At 35.0% G+C, this 15,651-nt stretch overlaps 1 protein-coding gene across 1 annotated transcript in view; it reads right to left on the reverse strand.

The window, feature by feature from the left end:
• LOC140161810 (uncharacterized) overlaps positions 1-15,258 on the reverse strand; it is a 29,681-nt gene extending 14,423 nt beyond the window's left edge. Inside the window, exons 1-4 of the mRNA XM_072185107.1 lie at positions 15,159-15,258; positions 13,931-14,107; positions 10,100-10,204; positions 3,656-4,051 (exon numbers count right to left, since the gene is read on the reverse strand). Coding sequence (XP_072041208.1) covers positions 3,656-4,051; positions 10,100-10,204; positions 13,931-14,107; positions 15,159-15,258 — 778 coding nt within the window. The remainder of the gene's footprint in view (positions 1-3,655; positions 4,052-10,099; positions 10,205-13,930; positions 14,108-15,158) is intronic.
• Positions 15,259-15,651: the final 393 nt, after the last annotated feature.

Genomic DNA, 15,651 nt, shown 5'->3' on the forward strand with positions numbered 1-15,651 from the left:
TCTTAAAGTTGACCCTATCAGTTATCTCCTTGATTGACACAAAATTAAAGCGGAACAGAGTGTTTTTTTGATTTTTTGATCAAAAAAATTAGCCTGCCTATACAGGAATTTAAGTCTGAGTTGACTTTTTTATGATGTCAGAAGCCATCTGCTCTCCAGACAAAACATTGTCAATTTGAAGGCCTAAATATTGCACTGATTTGGTGGCGGTAACAGTTTGCCCACAACTGGTGATTGAATAATCTTCATAACGCTTGATTTTGCGTTTAGTCCCGAAAAGGATTAATTCTGTCTTGCCCATGTGAAGTGACAGCTTGTTGTCAATGAGCCATTGATTACATTTTTCCAAGTTTTTACTAAGGAGTTGGGCAATCTTTCCAGGGCAAGTGTCAGAAACCATTAGGGCACTGTCATCAGCATATTGAAGCATAATACAATCAACAGCCATGGGCATGTCGTTAACATAGCATAAAAAAGGAGAGGGCCCAAAATACTACCCTGAGGAACCCCACAGGTGAGCTTCCTGGGGGATGACTGAACACCGTTTACATTAACAACTTGGGATCTCTGAGACAAATAAGAATCAAACCAGGCAGTGGATTTAACCCCAAGTGCTTTTAACTTTTTACAAAGGATCTCATGGTTGACACTGTCAAAAGCTTTTTGAATGTCTAGCAAGACCATGCCGGTGTATTTTCCTTCGCCCATTTGATCTCTTATGTAGTCTTGAAGATATATTAAACATGTATCAGTGGAATAACTCCCCGAACCCAGATTGGAATTTATACAAAAGATTGGTTTCAGTTAGGTATTCATTCAACTGTTTTAAACAGCTATAAACACACTACCATGTTGTAGATGACTCTATCTAAATAGATAAATGCATCTGTTGTTAGAACAGGTCATTATCTTATTACTGTAACACAAGATTCAACTTTATTTCTTTATTTTATATTTCCCTCACATGCTGTGGGTGGGAAAATATTTTTGTTGTTGTCGTGTCTGATTCTAAACCAATAGTGAATAAACCAGCAAATAATCATGCCCCAAACCTAGTACTGTGAAGGCCACAAATCCCATTGGTTCCCGGGCCAAACAACACACAAATTATCAGCATGACAACAACCTCTGACCAGGTAAACAATAAAATGGAATCGTCCATTTCTCAGCAATGGTAAATGAGTTTAACTTGTTGCACAGTGTTAAACTTTATTATCATTATTATTATACCGAGGTCCATATGCACAAAAAAAAATGATACCAGGTCTAACTTTAGACCATTAACTTGTTTTGTGCATCACATCTTGAGAGCAAAGTTAAGCCTATAACAGTACTCAACATCAAAAAACCACACTTTACAAAGCAGGTACCGGCAGGTATCCCACGGCAAAGCTACACCCCCATGGCAAGGTAGGCCCGTCTCTGAGAGGTCGGTGGTTAAACAGAAAAAAAAAAAAAAAAAGTTGTCTCTTATTCTGATTTGTTTCTTGCTTCCTTTACTTCCTTTCCCCTCACCAAAAAGCAGTGAGGGAATTAGGGTTAATGATATTAACCTATGCATCATTGGGGTATAGGTAACATCTTTGACAGGCTGTGCTTTCTATATTCAAAGATGGCATACACATCTGTTTCTTGTTAACCAAACCTGATAGAGCAGTACACTGAGCACTGTTACAACTTGAGGATTGTTTATCTCAAACATATAAACAGATTTCATAGAACTGGAACTCACTGTCATCTGTTGCTCATGAGCAAAAAGAAGAAAAATAAGCAGATAAAAAAGCGATATTTATCTTTTGCTTGGAGAAAGATTCTGAGCTATTTCTCATCTTGTGTGTGGTACATTTACACTAGATTCATTTAAAAAGCCTCACCATGCCATATGTCCATGCCCAACGCAGTGATTGGGTCAAATGAATGGCGTAGCCTCATTTTTATCATGAAATTTTACAATTAATTGGTGTTTGTTTCCCCCAAGGACTCAAATACCCCAAATTTTACTTCATAATGACACCATTATATACATGGTTGTATAGTGAGTCCCGATTCTCATCATCTATTTCTGAACTCAAAATCTGCACTATGCAATATACCTTAAGATAACTTGCATATAAATAAATGATTATTTAATTAATTGACTGATTGATTGATTAATGATTGATTGACATGGAAAGAACTATTGTACAAACCAGTAACTAATAAAATAGTACAAATCATAATAAGCTCATATCATAGAGATTTCTCTTAACTAAATAATGGAAACTAACCTTTAAAAGTTACAACTATGTAACATGAATCTGTTTGAACACGGTCAACTGTTCTTCTGAATTGCAGAGTCTGCATTTATCTGGTAGCAGCAATGGTAAATATTGTCCTAATGGATATAAATGTACATAAAATAAAAATATAAACAAATAATAAAGAAAGAAAGAAAGAAAAAAGAGAGAAAGAAAGAAAAGTAAGTTGGAGGATCAATAGAATTCGTATTCAAAAGTAAAATTTGCATGAAAAACAAAAAAAAGTACCCATGGTCTGGTGGCACATTCTACATGGCACAAGACCATGGATATTTCCCATATTTCGTGAACAAACAGTGAGTAACTCAGCATTGCAGTTAGAACGGGTAGTCGTAGAGTTCTTTTCTAAAAGAAATGATGCTTGTGGACATCTAAAAATTTCACAATTTCTTATGCTACAGACATGTGTTTAATGATCTTAGCTTGTCCAAAAGTGCCCACTCAACACTTGCAGTGTATGTCACAACCTTTAATTACTTCTAAAAGAAATACAAAGAAACGGATGGATATTAAGTTCAGCCACAGCTTAAGTTTGCCTCAAAAATGCTATGTTTTCCTGGCTCTATAGAATGTAACCCGAAATGCGCATGTCCCCAAAATATATCTGCAGCCAGTGTAGTTTCTCAATGCTTATTCTTAGCCCATTGAGTTATACAGGTTGCCCCTCCCAGAGTGTCCAATCTTGTAGTATTAAATTGGATTTGAAATTTTCAGATCTGAATTTGACGGCTATTTAATTTTGTAATGTTTATACATGCCCCAACTTTAGAAATGGAGTTTGTTGTATTAGTACACCAAATCGATTTTAAATTAATAGCATAATTACAGCACCAAATCCACCACAGAGCTTCACACTAAACCACTAGCCCTAGCAACACCTCTTTGGTTAAAGAATCGAGATAGCTAGTCGGGTTTCTTTTGTGTTACTTCTTTATTTGGGCTCCAAATGGTCAGAAACCCTTCCTAATAGTTGTTACTGATATTATTTCATCATGTTTGATAAAGATTTTAAACAAAATAAATTAAAATTTAACAGGAATCATAGAGTATGGCTGTAAGTTCCATGAAGTTTGGACTATGTAATTCAAAGAAGGAGAAGAAAAAAAGTAATATCACAAATTTGATACATTTTAATGGTTGGTTATGAACTAGGAGAATGGAAGACATATTTAGAAAACAGACTGATTTCAAGTCTTTGGTTTTTATGTTCTAGAATAATATCCTCTATATTGCACCTCATGCGTTTTGATGTGCAAAGCAGCATGCATGCATGTATAAAATTGCTTTAAATGTTAAATGTCACATTTTCTGGTCTGATTTCTTTAGAACATGGCTATTACATTAAAAACAGTACTCACTGAAAGGGATATACACCATGCCTTCATCTTCTCCTTCGTCTTCGTATTTGACCGACAATCCACTCGGTATAGGGGCATAAAAGCCCTGAATCCAATCTTCTCTGATATGAAATGGCATTTTCACCTTATGGTTTGCTGCATCACATTGGAAACATTGATGTGTTTGCAGGCATTCTGTGCATCGCACTGTGCACTTGTTTTCCCCGCACTGTGTGCACATCTTGTTGGATGGAGGAATCACTTCTTTCTTTAGAAGGGAATGGAAAATGGTTTCCCTCGCTGCTTCCCAATCTTCATCTTGGGCGATCATTCTATCTCCCCATGATTTACCTTTCCTGGGCTCTTTAGAGGGTAACCTTTGCAACAACTTTTCCAGTTCTTTTATAATGTCATCATCTATATGGGAAACAATAATATGTACAACATTATAACACATAATATTATGAAGTGAAGTGCTGGTAACCTCTCTTCTATGTCAAGTGATCTTAGTTTGTCATCATCTCAAAATATTCACAACTCTTCATCACATACCCCGTGCCATCTGGTTTACATCATCGTCATTGTCTTCACATGCACATTTTTCAAACATTATCTGATATGGACTCTGACAATTATAATTTTCACTCAAGTGTGTACATTTGATTTTTTGCATTTTTACTCTTATCAATTTTTACAATGTTTTTTGATTTGTTGTAATTTTATTGGCCTATTATTGCTTTGATGCATATAGTATTTTCATTTTTTGATTTCCATTTTTTTTGCATTTTGCACATGTTTGATATTTTGGTCTTCGCTCTCATGTTTTTCCCACAGATTGCATTTTTGGGTGTTAGTTTGTTATTCATTTTGTTTGGCATTAGATTATTTCTTTCATAGTGGTTTTTTGCTTTTGATGTCTTCCCATTTATTTTCTTTTGGTTTTGCTCATGTGATTTTTTGTATACAATTGTATAGTGGGACTATATTATTAGCCGATTTAGTTTTTGCTTTTCTTGTGCTCATGATTATGTTAGCCGGGTGGTATTTGCTTATTATTGTTGTTTATTGTTGTTCTCTTGTTCATTTACCTTTGCAATTCCAATCTTGTTTTTTTTTTTTTTTGCTTCAAATGTTTCCCTTTGCATTTTGCACAGTTTATTTTGTGGCCTTTACTCTCATGTTTCTCTTTTCTGTGCATATTGCATTTTGGGTGTTAGTTTAAATTTCTTTTCTGTGCATTTACATTTTTGTTCATTCACATTAATTGTTTGTTGCTCTTGGTGTGTGCCCGCTCAGCGACCAAATTTTAAGTAGTGTTAAAGTCAAAAAAATCTTCTAATTTATATTATAAATCTTGTTTTTCATTATAATCTGTTTTTATAATATGCTATTGTTATCTGCACTTTTATATTTTGTTTAAATGTTGTTCAGCGCTTTGTGATCTTTTTGAAGTAATGCGCTATATAAAAATAAAGTAATATATTATTGCATTATTATTATTAAATCTTGGCTACAAAATTAAATTTATTTGACTACAATTTTGAATGACCCTCGTAGATAATACAATGGTCCGATTCAAGAAGTTCTACCTCCATCATCACATCTCTGTTATCTTACGTGTCAGGATATTGAAATTACACATGATTATATTCTTAAATCATGGCTACAAAATAAAAGTTATTTGATAAAAATATGAAGCCATGAAACTGCACCCAAAAATTAAGTAAACATCATATTGTAGCTCTGGATAATCTCCATAAAAATGTTTTTAAGGTGCAGTTGTCCAACTGCTTATTCAGGATAGATATTTTGTTCTCCCTGACATGCCTTGGAACTTCAAAACAAAATAAAACATTTTTTATATGAGAAGAAATCATTGCAAAGTTCAACTGACACACACATGTTAATGAAATTTGTTCGATTTTAACTAGACCATTTTTAAGGGTAATTTGTAAAATAGAAATGGATGCATCTTGATGTGGAAATAAGATGAACAATTTGTTAAAGGTCCGTAACCCGATCGACAGCATCATCCCCCGATTTTTTTTTTCATTGTTGATGAGGTTTTGGTATCACATAATAGATACTATTTTTCTCATTACTATCCTGAAATTTGACGCTCCAAGTCGATGTATTTCCGGAGAAATCATGAATCACAGCGGTTTTTACAGGTATACCAGTTTGTAAACAATGGTAAATACTTTGGAATTCTGGGAGGAATTATGAACGAAATATCAGTCACCGCAAGACGGTGCGCCGTATATAGTTATGAAAACGGCAACGTAAGCGTGGTGTGCTAAATAGCTCAATTGACTATCGCGTTTGTTTTTTACCCGAGAGGTACCCGGTTCAAAACCCGGTCTCGGAAGGGTTTTTTTCCTCTCCATTTTACCCAAACTTTTTTTATATTCATTTGAAATGTACATATTGCAAGGGGAAATATATTTTGTTTCCTTTTTTTTCTGAAACGGTACGAAAAAAAAAAACATTTTCCGTTCAATACGGGCCGGGCATTGTACAGCATGTCAGCATTCGTCATTGCCTGCCCAGAATGCAATTCACGTATACCAAGGTATTGGATTGCAAATTTGGCTATTTATTCACATTTACACTGAAAATGCTCTCGTTTTTTTACAAAGCAGCATAAAGGAGGCGATGTTTGATATTATTATGTAATTTTAAAGACAATCCATATCCAAAACCAATAGGGTTACCCCCCTTTAATAACCTTGTATATACTTACAAAATACAAAACATGCACATTAGACTTAATTGATTTCAACTTATGACCCATTATAGTATGTTTGAACCAAAAATTGCTCACCCGATCGAAGTCAACAACCATGAAGTCTATTCTGAACATTTATCTTTTTTGTTGTGCAATTAAGACACGATACCCATTAAAAATTTTAATGCAAGCATTAGCTATTGAAATGTTCTAACAAAAATAAAGCAATTTAATCATTTTCAGAAGTAAATCTGTAATGATTTCCACATAGATTTGGCCTACCTTTTCAATCAAAATTAGCCTTTCTTTTCAGACCGTTTCTGACGTACCAAATCTCTATTGGCTTTAAACAACACATCTTTCTTTTCAATAACAACCAAAAATCACATTTAAATTCAATGAACTTTTATTTTGTAGCCAATATTTTGCAAAATAATCATGGGTAATTTAAACTTCCTGGCACATAAAGTAGCGTGAAAGTCGATTCGAGTTTATCGTCCCCGCCAGCGTCACTTTTTGGAAACCAAAAACACCCGCATCAAATTTTCAAAAATGCCAAAATAATTCATTATTTTCAAAGTATCAGTGTTTTCACCAGTTTTAGCAATTGGAAACATATATTTTTGTTTGTAAACATATGAATTCATAACTTGGAAGCAAAACCAGGCTCTTTTCTAACTTTTCTAGTCCCTACCCATATAAAACATTTTTATAAATAACATGTATGAGTGTGGCTTTAAATCAACACGCATTTTAGGTAAATAATGAAATCTGATGAAATAATGAAAAATGAAAAATGAAAAAGTCACCTCACCAACCTGGGAAAAAAAAGGGACGATAAACTCGGAATTGACTTTCATGGGCCTAAAATAAGAGTGGATTGACAATGAATGTAGACATTTTTGAACAACCCTTATAGACCTGTTGTATTTGCTCCATCTTGTGATCGTCAGTTACATTACTACATTTACCTGCAGTTGGATTCATTCCTCCATGTGTTGATTTGTACATTTTGGGCAACGAAAGTTACTCCAATTTTTTACTTAAATTTTGACTTCCAAGTTGCAAATAGTCAACTATTCTTGACTATTTGTTGTCATCAACCACTAACATATCTGAAGTTGTGCAACACTGATTCAGAGAAACCCTTCTCTAATGTTTTGGTGGCTCTGAAAAGTGCTGTTCTTTACATGTAAACATCTTTTGCAAACTAATAATATTTTGCATGGATAAAGTTTGGTTATGTTCAACAATGTGGGAACATTGGGTATATGCCTATTCAAAGTTTAAAAAGTGTAAGTTATGATGGTGGGTGGTGTATTAAAAAATAAGCATCCAAAGAATTGCTTGAGATGCATTTTGTCTCTCAATTATAGTCACTATATGCTTTGAAAAAGAGATCATTTTACTTTATCTCTAAGGTATAGCTACGAGGGGCGGTCAATAAGTTCGTAGAACAAGGTACTTGAAAGAGTACTAGCCAAATTATTTCTATCTCACTCTTGAGCATGGTCACTACAAACCTTAAAGCACCTGTCGTAGTTTTTCTTGAAACCTTCAACAAAATGGAAGTCTTCCGATAGCTCCTTGAGCCACTCTTCAGTGAAGGCTCACCAGCATTGATCACCAGCAAACCTGATATTATGAAGGTGGGACTTAAAATTCTAAAGTAAGTTTCACTAACTGGAGGCCATGTCTGAACCACAATGTGGTTATTTTGTCACGACAGAGTTACCCCTCTGTCGTGAATGGCAGCTTGCCAAACTAAGAATATAGCGTACAGGATACAATCCGAGAACAGTCACATTCCTACCATCAACCTTCTTCACATGATGGCTTGCCTCAATTTTGCTATAAAAATTGTATGATATATGCCTATGACTGTACTTTCATTTGCCAAATGATCTGTCATCAAGACTCTCCCTGGATCTCAGAAACAGCGATGAAGACCTTGCACTATGGTGACCGAGTGATGATCTTCTTAGGGGTGGGAGATCCAGGTGCTTCCACTAAATGCACTCGAAATTCCAGTGATTAATGTATGTCTTATCGCCTTTAGCCACATATAGAATAAACTTGCCTCGGTTCTCATTCTAAGTGTATAGAAGGTGTGGACCTGAATATGTCAATTGATATCAAATTTGTACATGAAGATTCTTGGACTCCATCTAGAAGACACCCTGGAATACCCAATGTTAATGGATTAATGTTGAAAACATATTCATCAGAGTTGTCATATTTTGTGGCTATCTCATCTTTTGTATTTGGCTTTTTATTCATTATCAATGCCACTGTACCGGCACGTATATCATTAGTGGTGACGTCAGCAAGTCTTTTGGACCTTGGATGATCTTCAAGGACGCTCATTCCATTCTTGAACTCTAAGAACCATTCCGTTGCTGTTGAATACCAAGGACTTCATTACCATTTACAGCAACTGTACATTGTTAAATTTCATTTGAATTTTCACCGCCTGGAGAAATTTCCATAATGACCCTGTATTCACTTCTGGTAGTACCTGTGAATTCATGGAGGTAGGCTTCCTCTGAAGAGTGTCCTGCCCACATACAGTGATGCAAAAATCTAATATCTTTGCAGTAATGTTTTGAAGGAACAAGCTTTCAAATGAGACCAAATTCAATAACGTGCGACAAAGAAGCATACCGAGTTCTACAAACATTGATGACCGCACCTCGTAAGTTCAGCCTGTACACGTATACTACTGCACAAATTGATAGTCAAGTCTACTTTGTTTCCACGATGATGTCCATTGTTCTGATAGGGACACAGAATTGGAGAAGGTTGACTGGGACTCTCTATACCGCAAACTACGATCGCACCATCGGCTTTAGGGTGAAAATTATGCTTAGTATGCGATGTTGTGCTTGAATGACAACGGATACGTTAAGAGCATTCAGAGGGAAACCGAATACCCCCAATTTTTGCTCCATGCCTGTATCAAGATGGCAGTCGAGTTCCGGTTTTCCTTCTCATGATTAGGGATATTAATGTATCCTGATTTCCATAAAGCTGGATAGATAAGCCCAAACACAAAGTTGTTTCCTTCACAATCATTTTCAAAATGATTGACTTTTTAAAACTCCTTTAATAAAATATGTTTGTCACTGAAATATGACTAAATAATGCTCAAAATGAAAGTGTTGCGATATTTGTCAAGTTTAAACTATATTGGGTGTGTGGGGGTGTGGGTGTATTGAAGGAATGTACACCCCCAAATACATTCTTAAAAGAACTTATATATTTTCTTATCACCATACTAGGAATAGGCCAGTGTGTCACTTTTAAAACTGGACCTTCGCCTAATCAAATGCTTGTAACTTTGCTTTTTGAAGTCACATTGGATTCTATATTGTGTCAAAATGTGCCGGATTAGATAGTGCATCTATTAAAAACACAACTTTACTCCAATATGGTTCAGTTTTGAAATTGTGATTATTTTTCCAAGTGTAAGGATACTTTCTTGGAGCAGTATAGTTTGTCTAACCTCAAGTTGAGACTGTTGAGAGTGCCATCAGTGCATTTACGCAGTTGAATGGCCATCAGACAATATTGCCCTTCTAACCCCTGTGCATTATGCACCAAGGGATTAGAATAGTGCATGCAATTAAAAACTGCCAATGTGAAATTCAAAATGGGATTATTCTTAACTTCAGACAAGACACTATAACAACCATAACTTATAATAAGTGATAAATAGAAAGGAACTGTATACTCACTGCCTGGATCAGGGATATCATGTGGTGGTGGTGGTACTGTTGGTATATTATCAGTTGGGTTGCTCAAATTCATTTCACATCTTGTATGATTTGCATTTCCTTTTCCTGTGAATTATATAAAGCCAGATATATATAGATGAGTCGACTACTGACATAAATGCCTGGCAGTATGCGCACGCATCATCACAATTTCCATTGTTTTCTGCCTGGCAGTATGCGCGCATCATATTTTGTCAGGGCTCGTGTTTTTAAAACTCCCGCCACATCAAAATAAGACTATTGAACAGTGTAGTGGTTGCATGGTGTTCACTCAAGCATAAAGATATACCGGTCCCTTACCTTGTTGATAAACATTGAGGTCAGCTCACCTATACACTGGCGAAGTTACGTATTAATCAGATTAACTACCACAGCAGTAGGTGAAAACAATTTTTGAATATACCGCGCTGCACTGATACGTTCACATGGTACCTCTGCATTGAACCATATCATGCTGATCACTTGCACCTGTAAGATTAGTATCTTTAAAAAGACCAGTATTGTATTCAATCTATGATTGCAGACATACACAGGTGACAGGTGATGAATGTAACCTGCTTAGTAGTGCAACGTGATATGTTCAAAATTGTTTTCACCTATTGCAATGGTAATTAATCCGATTAATTACGTAACTTCGCCAGCGTATATTATCTTTCTTTATTGAGGGTAAAGCAGTTTAAATGACGATTGCACTCTCCATGCAGGCCCTCATACAATTATAGGTTTTATAAATTATGCGTATCATTTGCTGGGAGTGAAATTGTACAATATAACATGTACTGAGATGCGTCTAATGAATGAGCCCCAACATAGATCTCAGTACAGGTACCTTATTTTGTACAATTTATCGAGCAACAGGTGATACACTTTTATTAAACTATTTCATACACATGACAAAAATTCCATGATTTTATAACAAAATTATCACTAAAAGTGTTTGAAAATACTTGAAGCAAATATACATGTAAAATTGTAAATGCATCATTCAACCCACAAGAAAGAGAATTGAACATGTCCGAAAGCACTGCATGTAGTATGTGGAGTGGGTGCCATGCATAAACAATCGATGATTGATTGTGTAAGTACCAGGGTGCTGAATCAATGCATGGTTCACAGTTATCTAACATTTTCTCTGATTGGTTCTCGCTATTATAAGAGCGTATGAAAGGAATACGAGTACAACACTGTTATTATTTAAATGTAAACAATAGGTACAAATCATCAAATAACTTTTAAAAAATACACAAAAAAAATGTATGTGATAACAATGGAACTGATTAAAAATACCTGCCCCCATATCACAAGAATAAACTTTTTAACCCCTATTTCAACGCTTTTTTTTTTTTGTCTATTTATTTTTTTGCCTAAGTGGAAGCAAAGAATAAATGAAGGAAGGAGATATAAAGAAAAGTTGTTTTCTCCAGGCTGGGTTTTGAACCACCGACCCCTCAGGGGCCAAGTACCATCTCAGGAATAAAAAGCAGTGCCTATTACTGTTTCCAGAGCAATGGTTTTGTGTATGTAGTTTGGGGGATTGCGAGTGGGATCACATGGTAGCAAAACTGTTAGAAAAGACCTGTGTAACACAATGTCCAAGCTAAACTTGCCTAAATAGAAGGAAAGAAGGAAGGAAGGAAGGAAGAAGATCAAGAGAAAAGATTTGGTTTGAACCACCCACCCCTCAGGTGCCAACCACCATCACAGGTATAGCAAGTTACATCAGTGACTGTCGCCTAGCAACAGTTTCATGAGTATATACCATGTTGGATGCATGACCTGTGTTGTGTTGTATTGTTTTGGATGGTCTAGTACTAGTAGTGTAAGCGTTAGAGTATTTTGTCATTCTAATATCCTCTTTTCATGGTATGTTTGAGTAAATATTCACAAAAAATGTGTAATTTCCATTATTTCAGTCGATTTTGATTTCAGTTCCGAGTTATGCATGAATATTGCAATGGGCTGTAATTTAATTTTGTTCAAACAAAACATAAATATAATTTTTTTTACACAAGTCACAAACCTTATGTTACCAGAGGTAGCTATTATTTGAACATTTTGCTCTTGACCAAATGCAAAATGTTTAGGTTATTTCTTCTTGTTTAGTTTGTTTTTGTCTGTTTGCAGTGTCTTACATGTATGTACAATGCATGATACTGACATTGGTGGGAAATGGGAGGCACTGAGTCTGATTGAGGCTGCTCTTCAGAGATTGTGAATGTTTTGGCGGTTTTCCCAATTGATTCAGAGCCATTTACCCCCATGATGTCCCTATGATGACATATCAATCTGTTTGTTTTTACAGTAGGCCTACCCTCGAAACAGGTGATGGGCACTGGGCAGTACTGTCTTAAAGTGGCATTTCAAGATCCATAATCTCATCCCCAACCTTTTGTTTTTCTTTAATTTCTACTTTTGATGTACCCTGTGAAAGATTAAGCTTGAGATACTTTAATTAATTAGAGTAAAATAAGGTGTGTTTTTTTATCTATTTACCAATCATCAAAATTCAAGATAAACAAACCCTGGTATTGTACTTCATCGAACAGAATCATTGATGCATAATATTAATGCTTTTATTAAAATTAGGCTGAACGTGTTATACATCTTATTTATAAATAGCCACATGTGTACAGGATGTTGAGCAGCCAATCAACCTCTTTACGTACTGATAAACAAAGTTGAAGATAGAGATGCTGGTATGAAATAGCAATTTTCTGTTTTATCTAGCTTTTTCATCCCAAAATTAAAAGAGGACATACCTGATAGTGAAAGCTAATATTTATTTGGGGGTAAAGTAAAATAAAAAATTGCATTCTGAATACGAAGAATGTCCTTCTGATATCAAATAATTTTGATTTTTGAAATTGCAATATAATACACATTTTATGGCAAATGATTAAAAATTGATATTTTGATATTTAACAGTATTCGATGTAAACTTTATAAATCTGATGATTTACACTTAAAGTGTATGTAGGTGGGATGAAAAGCCGATGATCAATTGAAAATGTTGACCTTTCGTATTGAAGATATGGATTTTTTTTTATGGATTTTTTTTTCCGAAACACCAAAATAAATTAGGTCTTTTTGGGAAAAAATCCATATCTTCAATATGAAAGGTCAAAATTTTCAATTGATCGTTGCAATTCCTCCCAGCTCCATAAACTTTAAGAATATAGATTTATAAAATTGACTTCGATGACTGTTATAAATCAAAAATGTGAAAAATATAAAATTTTAATAATTTGTCATAAAATTTGTATTATATCATGAATTTCAAAAAATGAAAATTATTTGATATCAGAAAGACATTCTTCGTATTCATAATGCAATTCGATATGTCTAATGTCACAAAAAATACTGACTTGTTTGTGACTTTGTTTCTTTATTTTCCTGCACAGCGTGTCTTGTTGTCTTTTATGATGTCATCTATTGCACTTACCACTGTTATGTTTTTGTAATTACTAGTATTCTATGAGGTATATGCATTTTCATGGAGCTAATATTTCATATGATTGTACCGGATGCACTTTGAGGTGGTTTACCTACAACTTGCATTTAATACAAATATTATTATTACTATTTTTATTATTATTATTATTATTATAAGATGTTTCAACAATTTTAACATTTCAGATGTTTTTAAAAAAATCGTGTGGCAAATAAATTTCAAATGTTTGTGCAATGCCTCTGTGGGGTTGTGTAAAATGGTTGGGCAGTATCCTCAGTTAGCAGTAAATGTGTGTGGGTGGATAGGGGTATGTTTGTGCAACTGAAGTACATGTTACTTACCCTGTTTTCTATGTCTGTGTGTCCTGGGCTTTGTTGTTGTCTTCAACTCTCCTGTAAAAGGATTGGGCCTCTCAGAAATAACTAAGATTTTCTTTGGTGGTTCTCCTAAGCATCTCAGTTGTTCATCTTCACTGAGTTTGTCAAACTCTGTCAATTTGATACCTTTCTTCCTTGTAGCTGTAAAATGAAGAATTTAGAATTATAGTATTTTTTTCTTTTACTGACTATGCTTTACAAAATACCAGTACCTATGTTCATGGGAATCTTCAAAGTTAGCAAATATTTTAAACTGTTGCGATTTGGTAGTTTACAGCATCTTAGTGAGGTTTGGCAAAAATTGCATTGATCATTTCATAGCGAGCATGTAGAAGAATTCAAATATCATATTCCTTTGTAGGTCCTGTGGGTCTTGAGTTATGTTGTAAAAAAAGGTTGAAACAACAACAACACTTTTGTAAAATGTATATAACTCATTCATAAATCAAGCAAGTTTTCAAAGTATATGGTTTGTTGAATGAACTTTGCAACAAAGTGTTTCTTTTTCAATAATATATTGGTTTAAATAATGAAAATCGATTTGGCTGCTTCGACCAACAATACCTACATGTAGTCTACCCTTAAGGTTTTATCTACCTGTACAATTATTCTGAGCAATTGTTTACAATGAATATGAGTTAAATGCCGAGATAATAGTGAAGACGGGAGAGAAGAATACTATGGTCAACAGTGTCAAATGCAGCACTCAAATCGAGAAGAATCAAAGCTGTGATTTGGCCATTGTCAAGTGATGTGAGGATGTCTTTATTAACTTGAAGTAGAGCAGTTTCTGTTCCATGGTAGTGTTTATAAGCCGATTGATAAGGATCTGATAGGAAAAATGTATTGATATGATTTGAAATTCTGTAAGAAACAATTCTTTCAATTGTCTTTCCAAGAAATTTGAGATTGAATATAGGTCTGTAGTTTTGAAGGTATTAGTTTTGTGGCTCTAATTATGAATGTGTCTTTTTGGTGACAGGGGCTACATGAACTTGAGGTGCATGTGCATTTAATGGATTTATGAACCAATGATAAATGACCATTGACCAATGTGTACAATCTATATATGTAAGTATACATACAAATGTTGGACCGCTCCTGCTAAATGATGTGTCGGCAGAGGTAGCAGTGCTTGAAGCAGTAGCAGTAGTGGCAGAGGTTGTACATATTATTGCACTTGAAGCAGTACTTGAAGTAGCAGTAGTAGTGGTGGTAGTACTTGTACATGTTGCTGTACTAGTGCTGTTAGTAACAGCTGCTGATGACACAATGTTGTCCATATCACTCATGGTATTACGCAAACAGACAGCTTAATCATGCAGCTCATGTACATGTATCTATCCTGTAACAGGTATTTTTTTTAGGAAATCAAAACAATCTATTAGATTATTAATGTAAGGTAAGATTTATAACTTGTGCAAGGGGGGGCAAAGATTTTTTTTGGGGGCGAGGGGTGGGGGCAAGCAATTTTGGCGGGCCGAGAGGGGGGGGGGCTGGGGGCTCCTAATTATTGCACAGCCCTCATCAGATCACATGTGGGTTTGAAAAGTTGTGATAATTGCATATAGCCATCTGCAATCTATGTTGTAATACGTACACACAAAAACCTGTCATAATGGAATGGAATTTTTTTCGGGTGCGGGGGTGGGGGCAGGGAGGCCAAGTGAATTTCTGGGGAGGGG

This window comes from Amphiura filiformis, chromosome 10, assembly GCF_039555335.1.
Source record: "Amphiura filiformis chromosome 10, Afil_fr2py, whole genome shotgun sequence".
Lineage (NCBI taxonomy): Eukaryota > Metazoa > Echinodermata > Ophiuroidea > Amphilepidida > Amphiuridae > Amphiura > Amphiura filiformis.